Below are 17870 nucleotides of genomic sequence, written 5' to 3' on the forward strand. Positions count from 1 at the left end.
ATACACAGCACTTAAAGTGTTTAATGTGCAAAACTTAATATAAATTTTAATGAAAAACACTTAATTTAATCTCAAGTTATTTGACATAATGACTTAAGTCCAAGTCAAGTCATTTGTCCAAAAGACTTAAGTCAAGTCAAGTCATTTTGGTCAAAAGACTTAAGTCAAGTCAAGTCATTTGAAAACAGTGACTTAAGTCATTACAACACGGCCTTTTAACCTTTCAGTAAGATCAAAAAGTCTCAGCGTACATTAATTATATTATTAATTAGGATTTAGTGGCTTAATATTTTAAGTAGGCTACTATGTTGCATTTTGGTAGAACGGTTAAACAATGGAAAACAACCAAACGCAAACGGTTAAACATTAAAACAGTTTAATATGGAAATAGGACACTAATCTAATCAAGCAAAATGTAAATACATGATATTTGTAACTTTGGTTATACTATTAAGAAATAAATTTCCGCCTCTCTAGAATCTTACCATAAAACCAACATTATTTGGGTAAGGTTTTGCGTATTGGCTTGGGTAGCTTAAGCTATATTTTACTAATTAGAAAATATAATAAAACTTGGCCCACTCTCACCTTAGCACTAACGTGACTAACCGGACACCCCAAACCAAATACTGCGTTGCTTTAATATCTGTTTTAACGCTGTGGTAGGATTCTAGACCAGCGCCAACGTTTTAAAACAATTATCCACTTGTTAATCTAAAAACTTACCGTCTTTTTTCTTTGGCAACTTTGCAGCAGAGGCTTATAGACTACAAAACATAAATAACGCAACAAGGCAACAGCCTTGTCAAAACTGCCACTGTGTCCAGCTGTTACCTGTTACAACACTTAAATTGGACGACGTGCTTAAAGCTGTGACGAAACAAACGGAAATTTTGCCTACGGGAATACACTGGATGCGGTGAAGCGTACAGTCTTGAGGCAACTTGTTGGGTGTTGAACGCTCATTAAGGACATGCCTGCAGAACTCAAAATGCTACAAGGGCCGCCATTAGAAAAACAACTTTTTCGGGCCGCATAACTTGCGAAACCAGTGCGCTACTGGCAAAACCTTAAATTTAAACAGTCACGTGACGTATTAGAGACAAACAGAGATTTTGTCTATTGCTCGTATTCGTAGTCCAAAAACGTAATGCAACATGCTATAATATTCATAGCTTTTTAACGCAAAAATCATATTAATTTAGAATGGAAATTCAAAACATAGTATGTAAACTTATACGTAGTAATGTTTGCAAAAATTATAGTCCGCCTCCTGCGTTTTTGACCCACAACAAGCAACTTTTGCGTACACTGACGGGGCAAAACATCACCACACGTCAATCCACTTTATGCAACTATTTATAAAGTATTTAATTTAAAATACATTTGCTTGCTGAAAAGTTTCCTCGCCCCCCGAATAAGTCTACCACTAAAAATCACTATTTTATACGCATTATAGTTGCTTTGGTTTTTCATGTTTAGATTTGTTTGTTTTTTGGTTTCTTTTAGGGCGGTATTATCAGAGTATCAATGGACCTTTAAGAGTCCATAAAACCTCATCAAACTGCTTTAAAATATTTCTTATAAATTAATACTTTTGCAGTTAGGGTAAGTTTTTATTTTCTCGCTTTATTTGTATCTTTGGGAATAATTCCTTTCTGTATTTGATGACGCCCAATATATATATGAATAAAAATTGATGTTTTCGGAAAAACAATTAAGATAGAAGTAAAGGCAATTAATAACAAAGGGTATGCCGTCACTTACACAGATTTTGGCACGTAGCTATGCTTACCGCTAGGTTTCGATAATGAGTTTGATATAAAAATTAAAGGATTTAGGGCACTATTACATAGTAGAATTTTATTAAATGGGCCTACTAGCTATAGGACACTATTGCTGATTGTAAAACAAAAACTCTAAAATAAATCCATGTTATACAACACTTATTGTTTTAAAGTTAATCTTGTCAGTATCGATGGACCGTTTTGAAATTATAGACCGCAAGGATTGAGCCCCCTTTTGTTCTTCGTAATTAGACTTTTGCAGGTCAGCACTTAAAATTGGCTATAATATCCACTTGTTGCAAAAAAACAGCCCTTCCAAACTTCTCCGGTAGCCACGCCTCTAAAGTAAAAGTTAATGCACTTTATCATAGTCTACTTTGAAAAAATTGTTTTTTATTGCGTTGATTCGTACCTTTTCCCGTCCAGTGTAACTGGCTGTTCTATGCATAATTATCATAAAATTACTTCGTACAACGGTAAAACTGTTGCTTAACTGTCGTTCGCAGTACATAATAATAAATGATTGAAAATGTGACCCTGTTTGCATAACAATAAACCTATATAAGAAATACCAAAGCCCATATACAGAAATATATGCTATCAGAGTGTGTCACTGTCTATTTTTCAACGAGAAAATGAATGTTTATTTGTCGGTTTTGAGACAGTGTTACCTAACACCTATATTTCCACACGGGCTGTGCTATTTTCTCTAGCGGCTGCCTTAACAACCCCTGATCGCCCAGAAAGAAATCTATCCACCCTTAAAAAAGCGCCCTTAAATCTCCTCTACATTTTCAGTAATCACTTGTATTTGTCGCGTGAACGCCGAACGCCCTAATAGCCGTTGTCGTTGTAGTACTGGGCGCGGGCCGTCACGTCGTTGGAATAGTCGTTGCCGGTTGTGCCCTGGTCCATGTTCTCGTAACTCTGCACGTTCGACACGCCGCTGTTGTAGGCGCATATGCCGCCCTTGAGGGTCATGTCTGGCGTCCAGGTCGGGTGCTTCTTTCTCACGCCGTTGATCATGTCGATAAGGATACGCGTGCCCTGGTGTATGTTCTCGTACGATTTGGGCCCGCCTTCCAGAGTGTGGTAGCGGTCGTCCACCTGTTAATGGGAGTTTTTTTTATTAATTTGTGATTGTTTGGTGTTGTTTTGATTTGTTTACGCGCGGTAGGTATGGCAAACATTTTCATTGCGGGATCCGGCCAAAAAATCACGGGGCTTTCTATTTTTTGACATTCATTTGTGGCCTTTTACTACCTATGACCAGTTTGCATTTCCTCTTGAAATGCCTTATGTTTAGTTTGTAATTCTTTGGTGCCGAATTATTTTAATACTTTTAGTGGGAAATGGTTCCTAATGGTTATTTTAATTTTTCCATTTTCATTTTTATTTTATTCGCCAATTTTTAATTCTTCCTTTATGCGTTTTTGCTCCTTAGGGTCCATTTGACAGGGCCAGGAAAAAGGCCGCCATTTGTTAACTATTGTTTAAATAGCTATTGGAATTCGTCGTCCATGTAGTATGCGTGTTTTTAAACCATTTGATTTCAATGTATGAACATCTGTAACTTATGTGCCTTCCAAAGAGCATATGTGCACTGTTATATATATACAATACATATGTGGATGTAGAATCAGCAATAATAACAAAATTAGAATACCTTTATCGTCGGAATAGAACACAGTTTAAAATACGACCATAACAGGACTAAAAGCTTATATTCGGAATTAAATCGAAAAGCCATAATCTCAAACTCGTCAGAACAGTGCCGACCAAATGGCCGATATCAGACCGGTGGCTTCCAATTGTCACACACCCTTTGTTTTTTTTTTAGGTGTAGGCCTATTCCTCCTGTTTTAGGTGTATTTAGGCCATTTAGATCTTATTCCGAGGAGTTAAGGATTTTTTTTGGCGGATTTAAGCCTTGATCTGTTGTAGACATTACTGCGTAGGGGGCTTTACTATGTCGTTGGTCCAAAATATGTAATAATAAATATTTCTGCTTTGAATAATATTTCTTTATAAGACTGATTGTGCGTTCCCTTATATATTTACACGATTACAAATAGCAGCATGGCGCACCCACGATGGATATTTTCAGTTAATGTCAAAGAATAACTAGAACATTTTGTTTTTAGTGTTCAGTACTGTAAATGATTAAGTTTACGATTATTATACATAACGCAACAGTAAAAGCTCTCACTATAGGTTACCTGCATCAAACCGTAACCATGCCCATCGCCACCAAACCCGTCGGATCCAAGAACGGCTCCAGCCCTGGTCTCTCTGCTCATTATTCCTGCAAAAGTTAGCATTGAAGCCGTTAAGCTTTCCCATTTTGTTGTAAGGGTTAATGACTTATTAAATATTCAAGGATTCTGGTAGTCAAAAGTCCCTTGATATTGTAGTTGTTTGTACGAAAATAGCTTTGCCGAAATATTGAATCACTGAAACCGCTAAAGTCAAATTCAAATCGTTTGGTTGGTTGGGCCAATCCCTGATTAAATCAAGGAGGCGACTTGGGCTAACTTAGAGTTTCTCAACATTTTTTCGTGGCGACCCAATTAAGTAGGCGTACTAGGCTTGAGTAACAGCGAAGCTTTGGCGACCCAGTATCTTTACTAAACTTTTTAAAGTCAGAAAAACATAGGACATTGGCATCAATAAATTAGAATTAAAAAAATTGTAGGCTATACTTGTCTTTGAATTTAGTATTAAGTAATTCCCAATTTAAACCAATCTCAATTAACCTAACCACGAAAACTATAGTGCAGTCGGTGAACCAATTGTGGGTCGAGACACATATAAAGGTTGTAAAAAAACTGGGCTAAATGATAACAACCTTCGTGGTCTCTAACGAATTAACCATCACCTGCAATAACTGCTGGATCCATGTTCAAGTCTGCGCCTACTTGAACAATCCAGCTCTTCCATTGCCTCATGGTCGAAAAGTCGGTTTGCGCCATCTTCCTAGAAGACGCTACACCTGAAACGAACCAAGGTATGAGATGTCACTTAAGCGACACCGAAAGATAGCCTAACACAATGTTTCTTAAACCAGTGAATGGTTCACCCCAGGGTGATTAAGATTTTTGCAGGGGTGAACAAACCAAAAGGGGTGAATAATAGCTCTGCAGAAAATCGACTGTTGAACTGTTGTTTTTCGGTGTGTTTTTTTTGCTTATTGTAATAGTGTTGGTTTGCACCGAGTGTAAGAGTTGGTTTGCACCGAGTGTATAGGTACAAAATTTTGGTGACTGTGTTTCGTCCTTTTGTAGCTTTATAGTATTTCTGGACTCAAGAAATTGTAGATTTGCAAAGGAAAAACTCAGTTTAAGTTGATCTTAACTAAAATCAAAACAGTCGAAGTCATTTTGTGCTGTTATATATAGACGAGATAGTTTTATCATATCAAGAGACAAGGGTGAACGAAATTAGGAGATAGATGCTAGGGGTGAACAAAACTAAAAAAGTTTTAAGAAACACTGGGCTAACATCTTATATATTAAAAGATATTATGCTATCGACCAGGTGTAGCCAATCATTAGCAACCCATAGCCACGTTTCCTGCTTTGTGAAATGCAAAGTACCACAATGTACACATGGGCTGAAATCAATCTTACTTTGGTAATTCGTCTCGCATACATAACTTTGGTTGGCTCTAGTTTATTTTTATAATTGCTTCAAACAAAACAATCTCCACTATAAAAGCTACATAAAAAATTCGTGTACGCTAGGACCCTAGTTCTCCTACTTTTTTTTAGAAGTTTAACTTACGTCGCAGTTTAAAGTTTTTTTTTAATTTTGCTTTCGATGTTCCAAATCAATAGATCTATATCTACGGGGATTGTTAAATCAATGCGAATCACGTTGTTGAAGTTTCTACAATATTTTGACTTAAATCGACAAATGTGCTAGGATCTATTTCGGAATCGGCGAAAAACGTTAACTTAAGCAAACTGAATTGCCAGTGGGCATACTAAAAACTCAAATACAACAGCCCTGAACCTCTAAAACTAAAAAAAATTAAACTACGTTTCCGGTTGACGATTTTGCATAAATTTATAAATATAGCCTATTTTAATGCCACGTTAGCGGGGCTTAAGAGTAATAAGTCATTTTAATCGAATGCCCCAAGTATTTTGTTTTACCCTGTGAAATAATAAACTTATTAAATTCCGGGTCTACTAAGCAGAGCACAAAAACACAAAATAAAAATAATTTATGGTTTTTCCTTTGTCTTAAATTCTACGTAACATATGCAATATGCATATATAGAAAAACGCCTTACATTTTACCCTTAATTTAGGTCGTTTAATTAAATTAACTTGGGTGTTTTGGTAAACGCAGCGGCTTCTTGATACTGAACATACCGCCTGGAAGGTTGTCCTGAGAAGCAGTTTCGGCTGATGCACCCGTCGTATCGACGTTATCTATATTTCCGTAGTTCGAACTTGCATTTGCTAAAAATCGTAATGTCGAGTACGTTATTAATGCATTAATGTCGTGATTTGTTCTCAAAAATGATATATTTGGTGTGATCTTAAGACAGTTTATAAAAACAGGTATAAAACATAAAATCATACATAAAATTTTAAGAAATAATTTTATGTTTGAACCTGTTTTATAAACAGTATTAAGATCATCTAATATGAAAGCAAGAATCTTTATTTTAAATTTTGTTGTCTGTATGGGTCACGGAAGATTCTTTACTTCCGAAAGCGTTTCAGCTTATATCTCGTGTGTGTTTAACTTTATTTATGGTGACCTTACATGGGACCGCTTTACTACAATGCTAGCAAGAAAGTAGCAAATATTTTGGGCGCAAAATCAAAAATAGCCGAAAGGCGTGCGATCAAATATTTAGCAAGGTATTTTTTAAATATAACGCAAATTTTTATTATTAAAAAGGCCTTTCCGTATAAATTGGTATAGCAAAAAATATATTTGTTTTAAAAACATTAACTTACCAAATCCAACCAACAGTGTCAAGAACAACGGCAACATGGCTCTTGCTCAGAGTGTAAATATTTTACAGCGTACTTTTTGAAGGTAACAACACACTAATGTCACACAAACTTACTGAATGGTTTCCTACCATAGTGCTATTTATGCTCGCGATTACTATTAATAGCAACTATCGCCAAAATAAGTAAACTAACATTAGCAGATGAATATACTCCCAGGAGATAGTCATACGGTTGAGGACCTGAGGTAAACATAAAAGTGTCACGTACGCGCCTAAGGACTCAACGTTTATGCCTAATAAGCGTTTATGCCTAATAAGCAACGTTTATGTCTAATAAGCGTTTTTGACTGTCTTACGGTGAAGGATATCTGAATAAGTTCACTACCATAGTGCTATTTATGCTTGCGATTATTAATAGCAACGTTTGCAAGTAATAAACTAACATTAGCAGATGAATAAACTCCCAGGAGATAGTAACATGGTTGAGTACCTATAGGGTAAACATAAAAGTGTCACGTGTGCTCTTACGGACTCAAACGTAGATTATGCCTAATCAGCGTCTTTGCCTGTCTTAGTGCTAAGGTTATTAAATTAGGGGTCGGCAATCCTTCGTAGGGCCTGACCCCAACTCCGAAACGCCTCGGCGGGCCATAATAAATTTTAACGTAATAAATTCTCAACTGATTGTTGTCGTTTAAGCGTGTTGTTTTTACTACCAAGTATTAATCGAGGGCGAACCTAGAATTTTTTTGCATTTTTGGTTTTAATCCATTGATCGGCAAACTGTGGGTCGCGGCCCAAATGTGGGACCGCATCGAAATGCTTTAAAATGTTTCTTATAAAATAATACTTTTGATGCTGTTAAGTGATCAGGAATGTGTTACGTAAATATATGAGAAGTGGCTATCTACCTTGTTGCTAAATATATTTGAATAAACCTTGATGTTGTCGAAAAAAAAGATTGAAGTAAAGGCAAAAGCCATAGACTTTTGTTCGTTAGGAAGTGTAGAAGGAAAATACAAACTAGTAAGAAAGGGTATGCCGTCACTTACGCTGATATAGTTAAATAAAGTTACCGCTAGGGAGCGATAATAAGGTTAAGGTAAAATTAAAGGATTTAGGGCACTGTTACATGGTGGAATTTTATGACATGGGCCTACTAGATAAAACACTATTGTTGATTGTAAAACAAATAAGGGACTGCTACAATAAATTCATGCTATCAAACATTTTTTTTTTCAAGTTTACACCGAGGTTATCGGTAAAGGAAACCTGTATCTTTTTAAACCTATTTTCGTAGATGTTGCTGTCATTTGAAAACAAATATAATAATAATAATCGTTGTAAAATCATTTGAGTGGGATGTTTACTATAGTTTCACCTATAGTGTCAACATCAGATGGGAAGCCGAAAACAAGCTAGTAATTTACCGTGTACAGATACAGCAAGCGATATGGCGACGACTTTCCGAGACCGATAATAATCGCAACCAGACACGGCAAGCATTAACTTCAAGTGTATAAAGCCGAACATTGGCAGATGAACAAACTCCCAAGGGTTAGTCACATGGTTGGGGACCAGGGGTAAACATAAAAGTGTCACGTACGCGCCTAAGGACAAACGTCGATTATGCCTAATAAGCGTTTGTGGCTGTCTTAAGGTCAAGGTTATTAAAACAGAGGTCGGCAATCTTTCGTCGGCCTGACCCGAACTCAGAAAGGTCTCGGCGGGCCGTAATAAATGTAACGTAAAACATTTTTAACTGATTTTTGTTGTTTAGGCGTGTAGTTTTTAATATCAACTATTAATCGACGGCGGACCTAGGAATGTTTGCATTTGTGGTTCTAATCGGTCTACATAGAAGTTGGTGCTAAAGCGTTCGCACAAAACGTAAAAAAGTGCGTGCGCGATTATTTGGTTTAAAATTCACGGCGTCATACATGATTGCAACGAAAACGTGTTGTGAAAATTCCTATAAACCCAATAAAGTTAATCGCTAATCTAGTTTATGGTGCCATTCACAACTCCCGATATTGCAATAATCTAGTCACAGTGCGAAGCACAATAAAAAGCATTTAAATACACAAATTTGGCGAAACCAGGTTTTGTAGGGCGCGTTTAAGCTGAAAACATTTCCTCAGAACTCAAACATTCTTCGTAAAACTGTACAATTTTTACATTCACGTAGTTAAAATAAATTTTGGGAAAAACCTCGTGCCTAGACCATCGTATTGAGTCCATAATAAAGCCGAATATGCAGTGATATACACGACAAAATAACATACATCTGAGTCAGACCTAACATGGCGAAATATAGTCAGGTATAAATTCCTTGAAATAAGACATAAATAGGCAAAATTACACCTAAAAGGAAAAGGGTATGGGTCGATGCTGCGGTTTAAAATATTAGGGGAGTTAGTGATAAAATACGTGATGTAGGTTGGGGTTAGGTAAAAGGTTGTCTTTGTGACCATTCAGGTCTTATTCCGATTAAAACTTTATTCCGATAATTATTAGTAGTCCTATTTTGGTCTTATGGCAAAGTGCGTTTTATTCCGACGTTGATGTTGTTCTATTTTTGCGCAGCTTACAATTGTGCGACTGTAATCAATTGCGTTGATTGATTAAATTATTTGCGGCGCAATTAAGCAGCGGTTTTCCGCGAAAAACGCTTCTATAAGCCACCGCACGATATTGCATTCCAGTGACAATGACATCCCACCAAAAGTATTTGGCGTGGAACCTGACTGCATTCCATAATTTGTGGCCACAAAATATTTACGACAATTTTTAGGGGGTTGAAATCCTACGCCAAACACGACAATTTATTTTGGTAAATACACTAGGCCTGCGATATTCCGCGCCACATGACGTCACTGGCATGATTTTGGGCAAGCATTCCACGCCAAAAATCTCTGGCGAGAAAGCACTGGAATGCTTCCCCAAAGTCCCGCCAGTACGTCATTTGGTGCTCAATATCGATGTGTTACTATGGAAAATAGTGTTTTTGGCGTATAAATTGCAGGATTTTTAGTAAGACTTCGGTAAAAAGCTACAAATTTTATTATGAATTGCAGGCGGGCAACGACAGTCCAAGCCTCGGCGTACATTAATTTTTGTTATTAATTAGGCTTTAGTGACGTAATATTTGTAGGCTACTATGTTGCATTTTGGTAGAACAGTAACACAAGCATAACAAAACAAAGGAAAACAACCAATCGCAAAAGATTAAACATTAAAACATTTTAATATGGAAATAGGATACTAATCTAATCAAGCAAAATGTAAATACATGATATTTGTAACTTTGGTTATACCAATGATACTATCATTGGTTATACTATTAAGAAACATAAAATGGTCGCTTCTCTAGAATCTTACCAAAACCAACGTTATTTGGGTAAGGTTTTGCGTATTGGCTTGAGTAGCTTGAGCTATATTTTATCAAATAAAAAATATAATAATACTTCACCCACTCTCACCTAAGCACTAACCGGACACCCCAAACCAAATATTGGGCGCTCTTTCACTATTGTACGTGAAAAGTTATGCAAAAAAAATAATAATAATACCGCTTACCACAACGCATATTGTTTGGGTTAGGGTGCGGGTTAGCGTTTGGGTAAGGGTGGGTCAAGTAATATTATCTTTATTATTAATAATAACTTGACCTACCTCAACCAAACGCTAACCCGCACCCTAACCCAAACAATATGCGTTGTGGTATGCGGCAATTGAAGAAAAACATTTTTTTTTATTTTTTACGTACAATAGTGAAAGAGCGCCAAATATTGCGTTGCTTTAATATCTGTTTTAACGCTGTGGTAGGATTCTAGACCAGCGCCAACGTTTTAAAACAATTATCCACTTGTTAATCTAAAAACTTACCGTCTTTTTTCTTTGGCAACTTTGCAGCAGAGGCTTATAGACCACAAAACATAAATAACGCAACAAGGCAACAGCCTTGTCAAAACTGTCACTGTGTCCAGCTGTTACAACACTTAAATTGGATGACGTGCTTAAAGCTGTGACGAAACAAACGAAAATTTTGCTTACGGGAATACACTGGATGCGGTGAAGCGTACAGTCTTGAGGCAACTCGTTGGATGCTGAACGCTGATTAAGGACATGCCTGCAGAACTCAAAATGCTACAAGGGCCGCCATTAGAAAACAACTTTTTCGGGCCGCATAACTTGCGAAACCAGTGCGCTACTGGTAAAACCTTAAATTTAAAGCAGTCACGTGACGTATTGGGCACAAAACAGAGATTTTGTCTATTTCTCGTATTCGTAGTCCAAAAACGTAATGCAACATGCAATAATATTCACTCCCCCCCCCCCTGGAATTTCAAAATGCGATTATTAGTATTATTTGTAAGTGTAATATGTATTACTTTCTTATACACTATCCATTTCCTTACCCCTTTTTTTGTAAGTGATATTATCGTTTTTGTTCGTTTTTGTCATGGTTTAACAAACTGTTCGAAGCGGCGTGCTTTTTAAGTAATTGGGTCACGCGTCTTAATCTAATGCGAAACCAAAATCGAGCGCAAAACCCCGTTTTTCGTCTTTAGTTTGGTCGACCGTAAACGCTGGATAGTTTTTCTCTTTCGTTATTTGTTTAGGTTGACTGATTAGCAAGTGTGTATTCGACAATTGACAACGCTAAGTCAAATCTTCTTTCTTTTTTTCTCGCTAAAAACTTCGAGTTATACGCAGTATGTTCCTGCGCTTATATCCGATGTTGGTGTAACATCGACATTTGTTTAACTGAAGCAGATTCTTAAAAGTATAGGTATAATGGCGACTGTCGTGCGCGTTTCAAAGTTAACATTTTAAGTAATGATAGTTAACGCAAAATTATGCTCTTTAAGCATACTCTAAGACCACGTGCTAAGTGTGCAATGGACACAACTTATTTCCCCTGAACCACAGCTTGTAATTTAGCTGACTTGGCACACAGCTCGGCGCAGGTGATGCGCTAATCGTGGTATAATAACACCCGGAAAAAAACGATCTTCGTTTGTATTGCACGCGGTGAAAGGCGTGCTTGTAATTTAGCGCTAGTTCCGTTCATGGAACTTAAAAACTGCGCTGCTGATGGTCGAATTATGTATAATTCTACCACAATTAATCACACATAATTCACGGTCTTGGTTTGTTTTTTTTGCCTGAAGTTAACGATTGCACACTGTGGTTTCGCAGCTTTCTGAGTTTTTTTTTATCACGTCTGGCAATCACCATTTTATTACGTCATACTGTCACTGTTTTATGACGTCATTATTCATTAACGTCAGACGAAAAATAGGGAAATTCCCTAAGTTAAAAATTCAGGACCCCCTTTTTGATTTTCTGGCTACGCCCCTGATAACCCTCCCCTGGAAAATATTCTGTGGGCGCCCCTGCCCACAACAAGCAACTTTTGCGTACACTGACGTGGCAAAACATCACACGTCAATCCACTTTAAGCAACTATTTATAAACTATTAAATTTGAAATACATTTGCTTGCTGACAAGTTTCCTCGCCCCCCGAATAAGTCTACCACTAAAAATCACTATTTTATACGCATTATAGTTGCTTTGGTTTTTCATGTTTAGATTTATTTGTTGTTTAGTTTCTTTTAAGGCTGTGTTATCAGAGTATCAATGGAGCTTTAAGAGTCCATAAAACCTCATGTTTTCGGAAAAACAATTCAGATGGAAGTAAAGGCAATTAATAACAAAGGGTATGCCGTCACTTACACATATGTTGGCACGTAGCTACGCTTACCGCTAGGTAGCGATAACGAGTTTGAGGTAAAATTAAAGGTTTAGGGCACTATTACTTGGTAGAATTTTATGTTATACTAGATAGAACACTACTGTTGATTGTACAACAAAAAGAGATTCATGTTATCAAACATTTATTTTTTTTAAGTTTAACCTTGTAGCGGTATTGGTAAGGGGGGGCCTATATCTTTTTAAACCGATTTTCGTAGATGTTGCTGGCATTTATTACTATTATATCCAAATTTTTTTCTGTTAAAACATACAAAACCAAAGCAACAATTACAAACCTTGAAAATTGTTTGTGCTGAAAAAATAATAATCGTTGTCAAATCTTTTGAGTCGGATTGTTTACTACAGCTTCCACCTAGTGTCAATATCAGATGGGAAGCCGAAAACCACCTAGTAATTTACCGTGTACAGATACAGCAAGCGATATATGGCGTCGGTCTTTTCTACACCGATGAAAATCGCGACATGACAAGCTTTTTGTCAAAGGTACAAAGCCACGCCGGAAGGCAAGTGACCAAAGAAGCACTGACAAAAAGATTACCGTGCATGTCCATGAGAAACACTCTTTTATATCAATGAGAAAATGAGAAACACTCTTTTATATTTTTTATATTTTTTTTTATATGTTTTTATATCAGTTCGGCAGTTTCGTAAAAACAAGTCACTACAAAAATCATGCTTAAATCAAATAATAAGCCCAAACGCATTTAAATAATGCAATTGTTTTTCACGTTAAATTTTAAACTTTTAGAATGAGCCAATTCCTCTCATTTAGACTTTAGAGCATTATTTCTCAAAGAAAACAAAAAATTAAGAGCAGGAAATATTCAGATATAACTGAAGTGCCATCATAGGTTTTGTATCGGATCGGCACCGGCACCCGCCGTATCAATTCATGTCACATGAAAATCGCCATTTGTGAGTGTTGTAATGATTTAAGTCAATGACTTGAGTGCACTTAGGTCACTGTTTTCAAATGACTTGACTTGACTTAAGTCGTTTTAGTAAAATTACTTGACTCGACTTAAGGTTTTGGGAGAAAAGACTTGACTTGAACTTAAGGCATTGATTCAAATGACTTGGGTTAAAATTAAATGTTTTTATTTAACATTTTATTATAAAATTAAGTTGTTTATCTAAATTATTGCTCGTTAAACGATCAGATTGCATGTTGTTTTTTCTCGTTTTATATTTGACATATTGATCTAAATCGGACGAGTTTACCAATTTTAAAGGTTTACTATTTTATTTTGATATCAGTGATTTGATACGGAGGTGACTTGCTCGTATAATGATTTTAATAGGACTTGACCGGTTATTTTACAAATGACTTGTCTGGGATCTAAGTCTTTTCAAAATGACTTATTAACAACACTGGTGTCGTGTGACGAAGTCGGACGTTTTCGCCGTTTTGGGTGCTACTGCGGTGAATGAATGTTAAAGCGCTGCAAATCTTATTTAACCCGGCCTAAATCTGTTTTTCCACGGCAAGCGCTAAAAAAACACCTTTTTATTACTTTCATCGCCGTTCTTTTTCGGTCACATCGAAGTTCGGTGCGCGCGAGTGATTCAAGACATCCAGCGTATGCCCCGAAGGTGAAATATCGGTATCAGTGCCGCCGCGATTCTGCACGCCCTCCGGGCTCGCTGCTGTATCAGTATTTATTGACGCCTTTCCTCAACGCCGTGCTTAGCGGCGGGCCGGTTATATTGCGGGCGCGTGCTTCGCAGACTCTTGCACGAAAAACCTAAAACGCTGCTGTGGTACGCAAAGTTTCCACTGTTTGAATCCTGCGCTCTGATTTCAGAAAAACAAACAAGACGGTTTTCGCGCGACTCTTGCGGAAAACCGTTCGAGAAGTACAAGGCTACGTTTGTTCAGGAGCATAAAACATGCTTTTAATTTGTTTGGAAATTTAAATTTTTGCTACAAAAATCGAAATCTGGTAAACTCGTACGTCGTCTGCGTTAGTTGCCCCCTGAAAAAACAAAATGTGTTTCAAAGCTAACTTTAGTTTAATGTCCATGCTTGCTGTGATCACACTTTTACCGAAAAATAGAAATGTGTTTGCCATCTATGTATTGTTAAAGATTCGTTTTGCTGCAAAATCGAAATCGTTTTAAGAACCAAGGTTCGACCAAACTAATTCAAAGTGTTATAAAATTTCCTTTGTTTAATGATGTTTGCCAAATTCGCATATCCAGATAGTGAACAATCATGTTGTCGCAGGTTTGTTAATGGAATATAATAAAGCAACTATAACTAAATTGCACCGTTTGATCCGGCAAATTTCATATAATAAAATAATTTAATGCGCGCTAGCAATCCCAACATTAATGTTAATTGCCTTCAAGCCTTAATTTATTACACAGTTATCACACTTTAATTATATCATTAAACCACAACCCATATCAAAAGAAGAACCGATAGGGCAGTGCCGCATTCCGACTGAACGCTCATTATAACTTGCCATAACAAATTATATAGGCGATCAATCTTGCTAAACGAGCTGCTGCGGGCAATTGGATAATTACCGGATTCAAATTTAGGTAAGGCTGCCCGAGCGACGTAGGCTTGTAACTTCTCCGCGGTCTGAAAAATAAATGCCTTAAAATAAACGCTGCTGGCGTATGCATTCTGGTCTCGTACAAAAAGACAGCTTAGGCTATACCTCGTTGGGCGCACAGGATGTTGACACTTGACGAAATCCGCAAATTTCGTAGTTTGACGGAGGCGGTTCTGCGCGCCGACGAGTGTTAATAAACTATATTACCTGTTTCGAGTTCCCAATATCTTCCTATTGGTTTGTTCAAACAAAATCTTTAGGGAACTCATTCGCATCTTTGCTAAGAGGTGATATTTTTAAGACGTTTACAGGTTTACCCCAGTTTTCGTCTTTTCAAAAACTAATTTTCTCAAGGCCCCTTTTTTGGTACATTTTTTTAGTAACTTACCGGTCTATATAATAAAAGTTGCTTAAAAAGTAAATATATAAAGTTTTTTGAAGTTGGTGCACAAAAGTTTTCTCTCATCAATTTGTCCAGCAAACCAAAATTTTCAGACCACCGATTTGTTCGTTACTAATCGTCGTCTTACTTTTACAAAGCGTTCCCGTATACTTTCTAACAGCAATGTCATTGGATCTAATGGGAGGTTCTGACGTAACCCAGCACAAACGTCGTGACGTTACACGTTAACTCAATTTTAACAACACGCTGTTTATGGCAACCTACAACGGTTTAACGTAAGCTAACAACTTGCTGAGGCCTATTTCAAGCATTCTCTTGTAGATGTACGCGTGTTCTGACGTCATACTGTGGTGTTAAATGTGTGTAAATGTTATACTTGAAAAAACACGTTCACCTTGTTTAGTGTTTTCGAACCTTTTCTGACTTACTGCACGCCACAGGAGTATAAATAGATTACATGGACACCGTTCGAGTTTTGACTAAATTGACGCGGTGCATGCATATTTACGTTTTTTAATAGAAAGTATTGTGTAACACAAATGATGCAAACTTATTCTGTCTCCGAAAAGCCATTTAAAAGAACTTTAGGCCTTATAACCGAAAGTGGCATAAAATACATTTCTGTTTAAAATATCAGCAAAGAAACGCGTAAGGTCAAAAAGAGGACATTTATGCATTTTTTAAATTTCTTCCGGGACTATTTATTTTTCTTTTAAAAGGAATTGTAGCCCCATCCCATAAATGTTACAAAATGTAGCATCTTTGAAATACGTACGTACTCTTTTATAAGAATTGAACACAGCACTGGATATTGCGCTGAACTTATTTTTAGATCAAAACTATATATAAAAACTCAGAATATCTTGCGCAAGATGCCGCCAATAACCACAACTGGCGAAATTACAAAAAGGAATCCTTCCCTCGAAATGCGCGGCGTGTTATTTCACCCCATATAAGCCGCGCCTTGTTGCCACAAATATTACGGTAATTCAATACATACCGGGCCGTACCTGTCGGCGTTTTGATGATTCAAAGGCTCGGTAAAACTTTTTCTGCACTCCGTTCTTTTGGTTATGACTTATTTACAACGGAGGGGCGATTTTCATTTATTTAACCGTTTTTTTGTTTTTACCCTTTCCTCAACTTATAGAATCAACTTATAGAATAAAACGCGGTGAGAAACATATCGACGGGAGTAATCTTGCTCACTTTTACGTTGCTCGCGAAAATTGGCAAAATATCATATATCGAACAAAACTTTATCAAAACGTTCTAAAGTGATTTTGACGTGATTGCGTGTTTTGTATGTTTTGGAAAATTTTCGAGTCCTGGAATAATTTGAAAAATCGAATTTTCTCCTGTTAGAGGTTTATTTTGTTTGTTGTTTTAAAACCTTGTTTGTTCTGGCCGTAAAACGCGAACGGCGTCCTTACTTTTGTGTATGTGGGCGTGCCATAATCCTTTAGAGAAAAACGTGTTCCGCATACGATGCAGTATACGGTCGCTGCAGGTTGCGGGTTATTTTCCCGGGCGGCACAAGCAATCTTTTTTTACGCCGGTCTGTGCAATTAGCGATGGCGGTGAAGGTGTACCCGTTCGTGAACCGGACTTTCCAGATTAAATCGGCGATATCGCTTGATTTGGTGCCGTCGAAAACAAGTTCGCCTCTCAGGCTAATTGAACTCTGGGCAGACGGGCCGTAGGTTGGAACGTGTCCTCAGGCAAGCAAATAGCTCTCACACTCTCTGCTCCCGTTTTCTACCACCTTTTCGCTCTCTCTTTCTCTCTCGTTGTCTCCAGGTTTGTTGAATCCTTTTATTTGGATGTTAATATGTCGTGTTGGACATAGGCGCCGAACTTTCAAAATTCCAGGGCGTTATTTTCTATACAGTCCCACATTGCTGTTATCATTTAGCCAACCATTTAACTTTTTCACAACTTTAGACTAAAAAAGTTTCGTAACAATATTTTGCGTAACAATATTTTTTTTTGAGATTCTATGACAATTCCTATACCTATATGGTATATCTGGAAAGTTGTAATCCCTTTTTGAAAAGTAAAACTGTGCGACAAGAACTCTTTTGCACATTTATTGAAAACTCGGTCGAATTCCAGAGCGTTTTGACGCCCTACGAGAAATACAGGGCGTTTTTAGTCACCCACGTTTAGCGCACAGGGTGAACTCGGCGCGCCGGATCGGTTTTGGGCAATATCTTCGAAAAGTTGTGACGATGCAGAGTTCAAATTTCTACACAATCATATTGTTTACATCTTTTCCAGCAATTTAAGGGATTACGTAGAAATTTCAACTCTGGTGGAGGTACCCGCATTCCGAAAACGCGAATGAAGGAGACGCGAT

At 37.2% G+C, this 17870-nt stretch overlaps 1 protein-coding gene across 1 annotated transcript; it reads right to left on the reverse strand.

The window, feature by feature from the left end:
• Window positions 1-2621: 2621 nt before the first annotated feature.
• LOC146133486 (lysozyme g-like) lies at window positions 2622-6800 on the reverse strand. Its single transcript, XM_083397761.1, has 5 exons — window positions 6764-6800; window positions 6167-6256; window positions 4666-4779; window positions 4007-4092; window positions 2622-2894 (listed from the first exon to the last, which is right to left on the reverse strand). Exons 1-5 carry the CDS (start codon window positions 6798-6800, stop codon window positions 2622-2624), a joined length of 600 nt encoding a protein of 199 aa, XP_083253887.1.
• Between the last annotated feature and the right edge of the window lie 11070 nt (window positions 6801-17870).

The sequence above is a fragment of the Ascidiella aspersa genome, chromosome 9, assembly GCF_963924565.1.
Source record: "Ascidiella aspersa chromosome 9, kaAscAspe10.2, whole genome shotgun sequence".
Lineage (NCBI taxonomy): Eukaryota > Metazoa > Chordata > Ascidiacea > Phlebobranchia > Ascidiidae > Ascidiella > Ascidiella aspersa.

Coding starts and splice junctions, on each gene's coding strand:
- LOC146133486 (XM_083397761.1), bottom strand. CDS start 6,800: ATGTTGCCGTTGTTCTTGACACTGTTGGTTGGATTTG. Junction 4,780..6,166: donor TCAGGACAACCTTCCAGGCG/GTATGTTCAGTA, acceptor GGTTCGTTTCAG/GTGTAGCGTCTTCTAGGAAG. Junction 2,895..4,006: donor ATGGTTACGGTTTGATGCAG/GTAACCTATAGT, acceptor TCCCATTAACAG/GTGGACGACCGCTACCACAC.